The 13,560-nt window shown below is 49.5% G+C and overlaps 1 protein-coding gene across 28 annotated transcripts in view; it reads right to left on the reverse strand.

Moving 5' to 3' along the window:
- Positions 1-13,560, reverse strand: part of PKNOX2 (PBX/knotted 1 homeobox 2) — a 658,041-nt gene that overhangs the window by 230,236 nt on the left and 414,245 nt on the right. For all 28 annotated transcript variants that reach the window (XR_010593235.1, XM_065570190.1, XM_065570188.1 and 25 more), the window contains one exon: positions 9,689-9,828. Coding sequence is in view for 27 of the 28 variants with exons in the window: in XM_065570190.1 (XP_065426262.1) it covers positions 9,689-9,828 (140 nt within the window). In the remaining variant the exon portion in view is untranslated. The remainder of the gene's footprint in view (positions 1-9,688; positions 9,829-13,560) is intronic.

Raw genomic sequence — 13,560 nt, forward strand, 5'->3', positions numbered from 1 at the left:
CTGGCTGGGTGTCCAAAAAAGGGAGCTAACCCCCCTTCATTTATCACAGATGTAGATTCCACCACCTCCCTAGGTAACCCATTCCAGTGCTTCACCACCCTCCTAGTGAAATAGTTTTTCCTAATATCCAACTTAGACCTCCCCCACTGCAACTTGAGACCATTGCTCCTTGTTCTGTCATCTGCCACCACTGAGAACAGCCGAGCTTCATCTTTTTTGGAACCCCCCCATCAGGTAGCTACTATCGAATCCCCCCTCACTCTGCTCTTATACAGACTAAATAAGCCCAATTCCCTCAGACTCTCCTCATAAGTTATGTGCCCCAGTCCCCTAATCATTTTTGTTGCCATCTGCTGGCCTCTCTCCAATTTCTCCACATCCTTTCTGTAGTGGGAGAGAGGGGGGCTCAAAACGGGAAGCAATACTTCAGATTGTGGCCTCACCAGCGCCGAATAGAGGGGCAATGCTCCTACTAATGCAGCCCAATATGCCGTTAGCCTTCTTGGCAATAAGGGCACACTGTTGACTTATATCCAGCTTCTCATCCACTGTAATACCCAGGTCCTTTTCTGAAGAATTGACGCTTAGCCAGTCGGTCCCCAGCCTGTAGCAGTGCCTGGGATTCTTCTGTCCTAAGTGCAGGACTCTGAACTTGTGCTTGTTGAACCTCATCAGATTTCTTTTGGCCCAATCCTCCAATTTGTCTAGGACACTCTGGATCCTATCCCTACCCTCCAGCGTATTTACCTCTCCCCCCAGCTTAGTGTCATCCGTGAACTTGCTGGGGGTCCAATCCATCCAATCATCTAGATCATTAATGAAGAGGTTGAACAAACTCATGAGTCTCTGAGAACTGTGTGAAAGGAATGGGGGAAGCCACCTGAGTGCTACACTGTCTATTCCTGGTTAGGTGTTATTTGGGATTGCCAGTGCTGAAAACAGTTTAGAGATTGTCCATAGGCACAAGCAGTGCTGTTATTGTGCCACAACCTAGTCTGAAATCTGATTACAGAAGATCAAGAATATCAGCAGTGATGTGTTGCTGGAAGGCAAAATGAGCCCCGTCTAGGTCCCAAGAGTTCTGGGGTTTGCTACAAGACCCTTGGAGGATCAATAGCGCTGGGGATTGAATCTGTACTGTTTTAAGTATAGACAAGCCCTTAGTATTTAGATTTCTTGCATTTGTATACAAGCACTTATAAAATGTGTCAATATTTAGTTGTCTGCCTTCATGTGATGTACTTTAATGGGATTCTTTTTCATTTGACTGTTTCTCTTCAGTTCCTACCTGTACTTTAGCATCTTCTATCCTCTCCTCTTTACGAGGATATAGAGAATCCCCATTAATAGATCCTCCCCTAAGGGACGTCTCTGTCTGAACTGTGTTCTCCCCCGTGTCTGTCGGCTTTCCCCCAGCCCTTAGTTTCTCTACTACCTTTTTAATTTTACATGCTAGCAATCTGGTTCCATTTTGGTTTAAGTGGTGCCCATCCTTCCTGCATAGGCTCTCCCTTTCCCAAAAGGTTCCTCAGTTCCTAATTATTCTAAATCCCCCCTCCCAATGCCGCTGTCTCATCCACGCATTGAGACCCTGCAGTTCTGCCTGTCTAACTGGCCCTGCGCATGGAACTGGAAGCATTCAGAGAATTCTACCATGGAGGTCCTGGACTTTAATCTCTTACCTAGCAGCTTAAGTTTGGCCTCCAGGACCTCACTCCTACCTTTCCGTATGTCCTTGGTACCTACTTCCACTGGTTTTAATAGGACGCGTGCAGTGAACTCCACTTTGCACTGCCATCATGTCCAGCCAACGTTGGAACATGTGGGGGCAAAAAAAAAAAAAAGAATTGACAATTGATATAAAATATATAGAAAAGTGCCTCTTCTTAGCATTCAACAGTTCCTTGGAAACATGTTGGTAAATCCCTAATCTGTAACCCCCCAAGTACATCTCCAATGTATTTGAGGGAAATGCTGCTGTTAGCAGCTTGCTAACACTGATTAAAATTATGAATCCTGCTTACAATGTTGTTAAAAAACATTGAGCAGTAAGTTACAAACCCCTAAGGTGAAATAATAAAGAGATTGATCTCAGATGAGAGCGAAAGAGAGAAGTGGTGCCTGCAACAGGCTGCCAGCAATCTGGAAACATCAAAACAAAGTCCCCCAAGTCTAAAAGCCCCAGGCTGACTGTGGCCTTCAAACACATGCACATAGGCTTGTGCCTGCGCAGTAAGATGTGCTTACTGACACCAGCTGAATCTCCCTCTCTGTACCAGGGTTTCCAGCAAGGGGAGAGAACTGGCATCTCCCTTGTCCTGCTGCTTCTGAAAAGACTGAGGGGAAAATTGCTCAGGAGTTGTTGTTTTCGGGGGGGTTTTAAACTGCCATAGACCATTTCTTCTTCTTTTGTCCAGTACATCTATACTCTTCTCAAGCTGCACATGGCAGAATAAAAAGGTCAGTATAAATTAAACAAGACAGGGTCATGACCGGTGACGATCAAAGCTACCCATCACATAAGTGAGGGATGGGGAATAACAACAACAACAACTTTTATTTTGAAGTACCCTCCACTGCCACTGAGGAGGGTACTTCAAATAATACCCATAAATAAAAACGCCATACAAATGTAATTAACAATATCTGGAAACTCACAAAGCAAAACTCCCAAGGGGTTTGTCCCAGGGCAGGGGCGGCAGGTTTGTATAATTTTTGGTGGTGTCCAGAATGTGTCTAAGTCTCTTCCCTCCTCCCTCCCCCCTCTGGCCCACCTTGTAAGCCGATATATATTTTATTAAATAATGTAAAAATGGACTGGAAACTGTAAGCGTTTAACAGTTTCCCTTTATTGCACAATATCACGATCGTAAGAAAAAAATATTTAACTAAGAATATCAACGTTATTAATACTCTTTTGAATACAGAAACAACCAAGCACTCTTTGATCAATAACCCTCAAAAGCAAATACTTTCTAAAATTAAAACAAATATAGCCCCTTCTTTTGCAATATTCTTTTCCGATGATCAAGAATTTGTTGCTGGGATAAAATGAAGCCACAATGCGCCGGCGCTACAAGATTACAAGGGCCAATTAAAAGTGGAAAGTCAGAAGCAGCACTCACCTGCTTAAATATTATATTTTGTTGTACCTGTTGTGATGAAGTGGGAATGTTCTTAATGTTTTCTCTGAATACTGTGTGGGTGCCTCAGTTTCCCCTGCAAGGTGCCAACTGAAGGTGTTGGAGAACAAAGATCAGGTGGCCTCTTTGCCAGGAAAAGAGACAAAGGCCAGAGGAGGGGCTGGAGGGAGTGTCAGTTTGGAGCTGGCTGGGGAGACAGGGAGAGGCCCAGAACTTGGGTCTGGCTCCCCACCCTCGAAGATGGACCTGACTGAGGGGTCCTGTTTTCTGCACCTACAAGCTCTGTTTTAGACTGTGTTCCTGTCATCTAATAAACCTTCTGTTTTACCAGCTGGCTAAGAGTCACATCTGACTGCGGAGTTGGGGTGCAGGGCCCTCTGGCTTTCCCAGGAGCCCCACCGAGGTCAGACCCAGGAAGGTGTAAGCTTCTTGCCCTGAAGACAGTAGGCTCAGAGAGAGGAGGCTCCCCCAGAGTCCTGACTGGCTTCGTATGAAGTAGTTCCAGAGCATCCCAGCATCCCCTTCCACACTGTGTGCTTCCCGCAGCGAATCCGCACAGGCACTGACACTCCCTCCAGCCCCTCCTCTGGCCTTTGTCTCTTTTCCAGGCAAGGAGGCCACCTGATCTCTTTGTTCTCCAACACCTTCAGTTGGCACCTTGCAGGGGAGGGGCCCAAGCCATCAGTTGCCAGGAGACAGGGTGTCGGCCATTCTCTGTACAGACAGCATCACACTGGCCCTCTAGGGCTCTGGAACAATCACACCCCCTTATCCCACCATCTAGATCCTTAAGAAATGCATAGGGGAAACTGAGGCACCCACACAGTATTCAGAGAAAACATTAAGAACATTCCCACTTCGTAACACCTGTATACGACCAATTATATACTTTAAAGGGTGTAAAATAATCAAATATTGTATAAACACGATCATACCCCAAACTGACCGCCAAATTTAAGTTGCGTGTTTTTCCCCTCAGGTGAGGGCTCTGGGGTGGGGCTGGAGATGAGGGGTTCACAGTGCAGGAGGGGGCTCAGGGCTTGGGGTGCTGAGGGCGCAGGCTCTGGGGTGGGGCATGGCCGGGGATGAGGAGCTTGGGGTGCAGACAAGCTGCCCAAGGGCTAGGGCCAGAGAAGACCTCCCACCCCAACCCTCTCCCCGCTGGCAGCAGCAAGCTCTGGGGGAGGGACCCCTCCTCTGCCTCTCGCCCCCTCCCCCCCGGCAGCACACTCACTCTGCACCACTGTCACTGCACATGCTCCTAGGGCCTTTCTCAGGTCCAGGAAGCCCCCTCTCCTCCCCTATGGTGGGTACCGGGGGAGAGGGGTTGCATCACGTGTGGCCTCCTCGCCACAGCCTCACTGGGAGTGAGGGATGGGGCTGCCTCTTGCCCAGGGTGGGGCAGGAGTGGGACTGTGGGCGGGCGGATCACAGGGTCAAACACTCACCGAAGCCCCAGCAGCTGCTCAGGTGAGTGAGGTCCGTTCCAGATGTCTCCCGGCCGGAAGCCCCCTTGGCGTCTCCCCCTGGTGGGTGCCGGGGGAGGGCTGCCAAGCACGTGTGTGCCTCCTCCTCCCCTCCTGAGGTGCTCAGTCTGCTGGCGCTGCTCTTGTGCTATAGCCATAGGCAGCAGCAGCCGCTGGCAGCACAGGCAGGCAAGGGAGAGCCGCGCGCCACTTTCATTCAGGCAGGGACGCTCCCGGGCTCAGGGAGGAGACCTGGGGGGGGGGGGGGGGGGGGCAGGTAGCAGGCGGGAGCCGGGGCCCGCTCCAGGCAGCTCCGGGGGAGAGACCCAGCTCCAAACATTGGTGGAGCAGGGCCCCCGGCCCTGAATATTCCTGAAGCCCGGGCACCATGGGCCCATACAACTTGCTACCCATGTCCCAAGGTGCCTGGCCTCTCTGAATGAAGTAGGCCCAGCTCTGCTGGGCCAGAGCAGATGCTCCCATTCTAAGAGCACCTAGGGCCTATAAATAGTCAGGGAGGCTGTGACTAGGGGAGACCTGCTGAGTCAGAGCTGCCTGGATCAGTCAGGAAGGGCAGTGGAGAGCTGCCAGAGGGACAGGTGGAGAAGTAGAAGTGTTCTAGGGGTGCTGGATCCTCATGAAAGTAGGAGGGCTATGAGGCCCTGCCTCCTCTATGGGCCTGCCCCTCCTCTTCGTTCCAAGGGCCTGCCCCCCTGGCCAGGCCAGGGTAACAGCCATCCAGGCTGCTGTGGGGAGCCTTGGCAGACCCTCCACCTGCCTTTGGTGTGGGGCCCGAGAGCACAGGTGTGGTGGGTGACACCAGAGTCTGGTGAGGGGGCGTGCCCAGAAGAGAGCCTGGTGGGGTATTTCTGCTACACAGAGCAGGGTTTCAGGACTATGTTTGGGACTCTTAGTGTTAGAGTATTTGCATGATGTTTTTATAATAAACCAGGCCCAAGGAGTGCTACTTTTGAGGCAAGGGAGCCTGTGGTGGAGTCTGCGGGATTTCTGAAAGGCAAAAGTGAGGCAGGTGCACCTGCCATGCTGTGACCTGCTGCAGGAGGGCACTCCAGGTGGGACTGCCCGATGCCAAGGTTCTAATACAAAGGATGGCAATGCAGTAATGAAAGGAAACTAATACAGGACAACCTCTAACGCCTTTGGGGGGAAACTGACTTGGGGCTTTTTAAAATTCAGGGCCAGAGGGAGTAAGGGAGATTTCACAGGGAGGAAGTTCCACATCCGAGGGCCAAATACTTCAATGTTGTCGTCATCTGTTAACATAGCATACAGTGGCGGAGCATCGTGTAACTGAAGTTAGAATCATAATGTGTACACACAAGGGGGAAAAAAACTAGTAAAAGAAAGGAATTCCATCATGTGAAACCATAGACTCCCGGCATGGGTTTGAACCCAGAACGTTCTGAGCAACACTACTGACTTCAACCACCTGCATTGAAGAACTAATGTCATTAGCTGGTAGCAGTAGTAGGCTATTGTTCTCAAAGCACACCAGTCACTAGAGGGTGAGATGACGCATACTTCGCCAGTGTTTTGCACAACTGTTCACTAACCTCCAGAAGAATGTTGGAGATCAGAGGACTTAGCCTGGTCTACACTAGAAATTTATGTCAGATTAACTACATTGGTCAGGGGCATAGGCGCCAACTGCATGGGTGCTCCGGGGCTGGAGGACCCACGGGAAAAAATCAGCAGGTGCTCTGCACCCACCGGCAGTCAAGCTCCCCCCGCCTCTTCCCCACCTCCTCCTTGAGCGCGCCGCGTTCCTGCTCCTCCCCCTCCCTCCCAGCATTTCAGGAGGAGGAGCGGGGACACAGTGTGCTCAAGGGAGGAGGCAGGGTGGGGGCAGAGACTTGGGAAAGGGGGTGGGGTGGAAGTGGAGCAGGGGTGTGAAGAGGCAGGGCAGGGGTGGGGATTTGGGGGAAGGGATGGAATGGGGGTGGAGCCATGGGCAGAGGGAGGTCAACCACTCACCGGCAGGAGCAGAAGTTGGCGCCTATGGTTAGGGGTGTGAAAAATTCAGACCACCTGAGCAGCGTTGTTAAGCCGACCTAAGACCCTATGTAGACAGAAGAATTCTTCCCTCAACCCAAATCCCGCTTCTCAGTGAGGTGGATTACCTACACCAACAGGAGAATCCCTCCTGTCGGCACAGATAGTAGCATTTTAAGAGTAGACAAGCCCTGAGAGTTTAGACTCTTGGATGTCAATGGTGTTTTGGATTTACATGGTGCTCATTAATGTGTGCATCTCAAAAGTGGGTAGGTAGGATATCTTACAAATATCCTAACCAACTGCACAGATTTGGTATATGCATTCTGAGAGACGGTGTGGCTAAGTGGAAGAGTCCTTGGGTCTGCCATATTTGATACCTGGTTCTCTGTGATGTTGTGCAATCTCATCAGTAAAAGGAGGAGGCTTGCTTTCTAGGATAGGGACATATGAGGTCTTGCTCAATAATAAGGTTTGTTAAGTACAAAGGATTATTAACAGAAACAGGAAGATCTATTTTGCTGTGTTTAATGTGGCTCACTAGCTCATGTGATGCAGGAAATTCTGTAGGTCCTAGAAGCACAAACAGTTTGGCTGAAATATTCATAAAACTAAGGGCACATCTACACTGCAAAACACCCCTCACATCAGTGACTCTCAGTGCCCGGGTCAATTGATTCAGGTTCGCACCACAAGCTAAAAATACCATAGACTGACTCAGGCTTGCACTGTGGGGCTAAAAATAAGCATGTAGAGGTTCCTGTTTGGGCTGGCATCTGGGCTCTGAGACCCTCCCCCCTCGCTGCGTTTCAGTGCCTGGGCTCCAGCCCAAGCAGGAACCTCTACAGTTGAACCAGGCTCTGAGATGTGATGCCACAGGGTTTTTTGCTATGTAGATGTACCCTAAGGGATCAATGTTGAACAAGTTCTACAGTGCATGCACAAATGAGGACTTTCTGTATCTTATAACTTGACAAAATGTGGATGAATTTTCACAGGGACAGTGGAAAGGATCTCTCTGGCTTCCAAGTTTCAAGTTCCTTCTCCAAACCATAGAAGCATTAAACTGTTTAAAAAAATGGCACGGCTACCTGTCACTGACCTCGCTGAAAAACAACTGAACAGTTCTCACTCAAATTTCAAAAGAAACAAAACAACAAAAACCTCTGAAGCCAAGAACAAGCATGAAAAATTTCAACCCGCATGGTTAAGGTCCGCAAAAACTGTAACAGCTGAAAACACCGTCTTACAATGGAAAATTGTAGGCAATCTTAAACACCACTGCAGCTGCACCTCTAATACCACCAGCCTCCCTTTATTCCAGTGCTTGGATGAGCAGTTAAAGACTGACCAAATATTCTGCCCTGCCCCATGGCACTCTCTACTCTTGAGGTTGGATGGTACATTCAGTGAGCAGAACCTAGATACCTGTATTATATTATTGAGTGCTTAGAGCTTGTGATCAACATTTGTATAACTATAATAATAATGTAGGAGAGGAGGCAGCCATTCCTATCAGCTGTCATGGACATTTTGCAGAGAGAGGCTTTTTCTCTTGCATTTTTTTTTATTCCAGATATTTTCTTTTCTCATACATACCTGCTGGAGTAGCACCAGCTAACCCAGTTACTAAGTGCATTTACTGGGAGTGCCTACCTGTTTAGTCTACTTCAGTGCCCACAAAAAGACATCACTTTAGCTTTTATGCAGCTACAGACACTCCACCAGAAATGTTCCTCAGTTTCCAGGCCTCGGTTGCCCTTCCATACACCCGAGCAAAGCGGGGACAGAACGCTGCCATTCTGGTCTGATAGTCACCTATTTTGCACCGGGATAAATGACTGACCCAGGGACAGAGCAGGGCAGAATCCAGCTCTCAATCTCTTCACCAAGGAGCCCACCCCGTTGTCCAGTAGGCCAGCCAGTTGAGTAGGGGGCCAGATGCACTGAAAGCTGAATCGGCAGAACCTTTTCCTTGGATCAAAGAGGAAATAAAGCCAGGTGTAAAGGTTGCCAGGTGAAGAAGCAGGAATCCCCTTGAGCCTACATTTGGGATCCCTGCTCAGCGGCATTGCTGCTTGCTCATCTGTGTTAGCAGTTAATAATACAGACAACTTTTAGTTTTAAAGAGCAAATGTTCTCCTCATCCTCTTGTGTCTACACATGAGGCCAGGGATGGGAAATTACCCAGAAGGGTCAATGCAAAAGTCACCCTGTTGTGATGGCTGAGGGGTTAAGGAGAGGATGAGCCCACCGCTGTGGATGATTACGTGGTCTATCATGTGGGCTAGCTCTCTGCCCTGAGGCGTGGGGATTACTGCTCGTGTGAGCCTGCTGCCCAGGGGGGGCTTGGACAGCAGGGTGAGCAGGTCTGGCTGACTACTTATGTCACAGAGGCAGCCAAACAGGCATCAGATAGTATCCCGGTATCCAGACATTCCCCTTTAAAAAAGCAATGATAACTGAATCCCATGGTCATTTTAGACCTAGGGTGACCAGACAACAAGTGTGAAAAATCGGGACAGGGGGTGGAGGGTAATAGGAGCCTATATAAGAAAAAGACCCCAAAATCGGGACTGTCCCTATAAAATCGGGACATCTGGTCACCCTATTTTAGACCAGTGAGGTACGAGGAATAACCAGGTGAGAAGCCAAACAAATTAGGAAGGGAAAGTAACAGAAGGAATTCAGAATTCCCCCGTATCCACTGAGCAGTTCATCCTAATATCTTCCATCACATAGTAATTGTTCCTGATCTTTAGCATCCCAGGTGCACTGGGGTCCCTGTCTCCTGCACATTGTTCAGCAGGATGGTGTGCAGGTACCTTTAATTTCTCTAACAAAGAGAGCAGAACTCTTTCTTCTGGAATATGGGTCTCACCTAGTTTAAGGTGAACCGAACGCTGCCTCCTGACAAATCTATTGAGAAGGACGCCTAAGCAAATGCCTCTCTGTAGACTCCTGCTGACATGTTAGCCCCAGGCCAGATTGCAGTAATAGCTCAACGTGCCACTCCAGTGCTGGGAAGGAACATTAAAGAGCAGCCTGGCAGTAGTTTCTCTGTACCTGTAGACAGCTCGCTTGTCAGCCTCCAGCTGCGCCTGAGGGTCAATAGGAGTGCTGGGGACTGGGGTGTTGGCTGCTGCCGAGGGTGTTGTGATGTGCACTGGCTGTGCCTTAGCCGGCTGTTGCGCTGTGGCAGTCATCTGTTAAAACAAGACAAGAAAGCACTGGGGTTTATAACAAACCAGATCTATGTGTAAGTGAAAGCAGGGGAGGTACTTCTCTGTGACTATGCGTGTGCAGGGCTGGCTTTAGGAAGTGCGGGGCCCGATTCGAACAGTTTCGACGGGGCCCCGGCAGGGATGACTAAAAAAAAACCACATAAAAAACACGTGGGGCTTATACGCACCAGGCCGCGCTCCTAGTCTTTGGCGGCGGGTCCTTCGCTTGCTCCAGATCTTCGATGGAACTGAAGGACCCGCCGCCAAAGTGCCGCCAAAGACCCGGAGCGAGTGAAGGACCTGCCACCAAAGACCTGGAGTGCCGGGGTGAGTAAAAAATAAAAAGGTGCCTCTAGCCAGGGAAAGGATTCTCTGGCACTTGCCCCCCACTCTGGGCGTCCCTCCCACTGGGCGCGGGGCCCTCTTGGGTGCGGGGCCCGATTCGGGGAATTGGTGGAATTGGCCTAAAGCTGGCCCTGTGTGTGTGGGCAATATCAATATTGCATCATGTACATGTGACCCTCTGGGTGCTTGTATGTGTGTGGTTATAGCTCTGTGTTTATGTGCCACTGGGTCCTGCTCATGTGTCTCTGGGTGTGTCTCTGTCTCACATTTTGTCTGTGTTCCTGTGTGAGTGTGCCTGTGCATTTACATGTGTGTGAATTGTGTGTGTTACTGCCTCTATATATGTGCGTCTCTGTGCAAGCGAGTCCATGTTTGCATGTGTGTGAGTGTATCTGAATTTATGAGTATGTCTGTCTCCTTTCTCCACAGAGTTATCATTAGGGCCCTACCAAATTCACGATCCATTCTGGTCAATTTCATGGTCATGGGATTTTTAAAATAATACATTTCTTTATTTCAGCTATTTAAATCTGAAATTTCATAGTGTTGTAATTGTAGGGGTCTTGACCCAAAAAAGAGGTGTGGGGGGTTGCAAGGTTATTGTAGGGGAATTGCGGTACTACTAGCCTTACTTCTGCGCTGTTGCTGGCGCCAACACTGTCTTCAGAGCTGGGCAGCCAGAGAGCAGCGGCTGTTGGAGGGGCCACCGCCAGCAGCAGCACAGAAGTAAGGATGGCCTGGTATGGTATTGCCACCCTTCTGCGCTGCAGCCTGCAGAGCTGGGCACCCAGTCAGCAGCTGCAACTCTCCGGCCGCCCAGCTCCGAAGGCAGCAGCGCAGAAGTAAGGGTGGCATGGTCTGGTATTGCCACCCTTACTTCTGCGCTGCTGCTGGCGGGGCACTGCCTTCAGAGCCGAGTGCCCATCCAACAGCCACTCTCTATGGCCGCTCAGCTCTGAAGGTAGTGCAAAAGCAAAGGTGGCAATACTACAACCCCCTAAAATAACCTTGTGATCCCCTGCAATTCCCTTTTGGGCAGGACCCCCAATTTGAGAAATGCTGGTCTCCCCAGTGAAATCTGTATAGTATAGGGTAAAAGCACACAAAACACCAGATTTCATGGAGGGAGGACAGATTTCATGGTCCATGATGCGTTCTTCATGGCCATGAATTTGGTAGAGCCCTAGCAGTGGTGAAACTAACTTAAAGGACTTACCGGTACTCTGGAGTCCTTAGGAGGGGGCGGGGCTTCAACCGGAAGAGACGGGGCCTTTAAATCCCCAGGCGCTTTAAATCAGGATTTAAAGGGCTCGGGGCATCAGCAGCTGGGAGCCCCAGGCCCTTTAAATCACCCCAGAGCTACCAGCTGCAGAGGCCGATTCCCCAGGGCTCCGGCAGCAGGGTTCTGGTGGCAATTTAAAGGGCCTGGGGCTTTAGCCGCTGCTGGAAGCCCCAAGCCCTTTAAATTGCCACCAGGGGAAGCTGATTCTCCCCGGTACGGCTTACCGGCGTACCGGCTTACTTTCACCTCTGGGCCCTAGTTATCATGTACCATATGTTTTTTGTTTGTGATTTTGCTGATCTCATTGGTGTCTGTGTGACTTTTTGGAGGGTTGTGCCGGTGTGCTTGATTGCCTTGTGGTGTTTTTGTGTGTGTCTCTGTGTCAATATATTTCTTGGAAGCTATTCCACGGGGTAGCACATAATTGGAGGATGCCAGAACCATTAGAAAAGACAGACGCCCAATTGTTTAGTCCTATTCCCCACAACAAGTCTTTTTAGGACAGGAAGGGTCTGACATGAAAAATTCAGGAATAACAGATCTGTTCCACCATTGCCCTGCATCTTGTATTATCATTTACAGCCATGCAAAGTCTGTGTAAATCTCTACTATTCGGAGTTCCTACTGGGTGTCATTTATTTTGATGTAAATAATAAAAAGCAACACTTCTCCAAGAGTTTAGACACACTAACATATCATTAGCATTACAGCAAGCCCAAGAGCATGGAATGAATCATTTAGACAGGAGCTCTGCCAGTCAGCTACCTGCAAGGAAAGTTCTATTCCACCCTGCATTGTTCTAGGCAGGACACCCTCAGCCCCCTCTCCCAAAACCCCTATCAGGTGAATTTTATAATGTGACTGGCAGGTCATCAAAGCTGGGCTATTTCTGACCAGGACACCAGGTGCAGGCCAGCAGCAAATTTGACCCAGCAGTCGGAGTGAGGATGGAACCACATGCTGACTTTAATGCCTTGGCTGAACTACACCAAACACCAGGCTGCATGTCTCTTTGCACAGAGGAGGCCAATGCAAAGGCCTCCCCATGAGTCAGCATTTAGGCAATGTGTGTGACCCAGCTACCTAGCTTTCTGAGTAAGTCAGAGCTGCACAGCTCTTTAGAAAGCCCAGCTCTGGAAAGTGAGTGCTGCTGCCCTTGCTGGAGCCCAGAGCTGGCCAAAATTGGGGTGAAAAATCATTTCTTCCATTGCATCCCATCCCATGCCAAAAGAAAAAAAAAGAAATCAAAAAGACAGGGACTGGTGTTTGGGGGAGGGGAAATGACAAGCATGGAGAAAGGGGAGCAAACAAAAAACTGGAACAATAAAAAGAAAACATAAAAAGGCTATTTTTCTTTGCAGATGCACACATGTTTTGCAAAAGACCACATCCGATCTTTCAAGCTGCATGAGCCTACCTGCTCACATTTCTTCCCACCCTGGAGCTATAGCCACCGACTTATAAACTCTGCCCTTAGTGGCAAAGATCTCTGACCTGCAAAGGTCAGGTTCTTCATGCCCACCCTGTACCAGCACAAAACAGCTTGAAACACTTATTACCACAAAGCAATGTCACATTTCAGGAATGATGGTCAATCTCGGGTAGATGTGGCAGCTGCACAAGGAAGTAAGAGTGCATAACCTTAATCCCTTGCGCTGGATTGCAGGTAGCAGCATGAGAAGGACAGCACTCCCTTGCACAAGGGGGGAAGAGTGGATGGGGCCATGTGGGGAATGGTCAAAGCCTTGGCTCCACCCCAATGTACTGGCTATGCTGAAATGCAGGGTATGGATCTGGAATGGGGGTATTTCCCCGTCAGAGTAAGTGGGGACCCATCCAGAGAGGAGACTGTGCCTCTGAGCCACAATCTGCCCCTTGGTTTGCTCCAGGGGCAGCATGACCACACTGCCCCTCACTCATAGCTCATGGCAAAGCCACAGTTCACCCTTTGTCATTGAAGCTCCAAAGACAATCAGAGACTCAAATACAGTAGGGCTGGCAACAAGGCCTCTGGTACCAGGCAGGGAATTTCCTGATAGTCCTTACCCTGTAGTAAAACACTGTCATAACTATAAAGGGAAGGGTAA

The sequence above is a fragment of the Chrysemys picta genome, chromosome 16 (assembly GCF_011386835.1).
Source record: "Chrysemys picta bellii isolate R12L10 chromosome 16, ASM1138683v2, whole genome shotgun sequence".
Classification (NCBI taxonomy): Eukaryota; Metazoa; Chordata; order Testudines; family Emydidae; genus Chrysemys; species Chrysemys picta.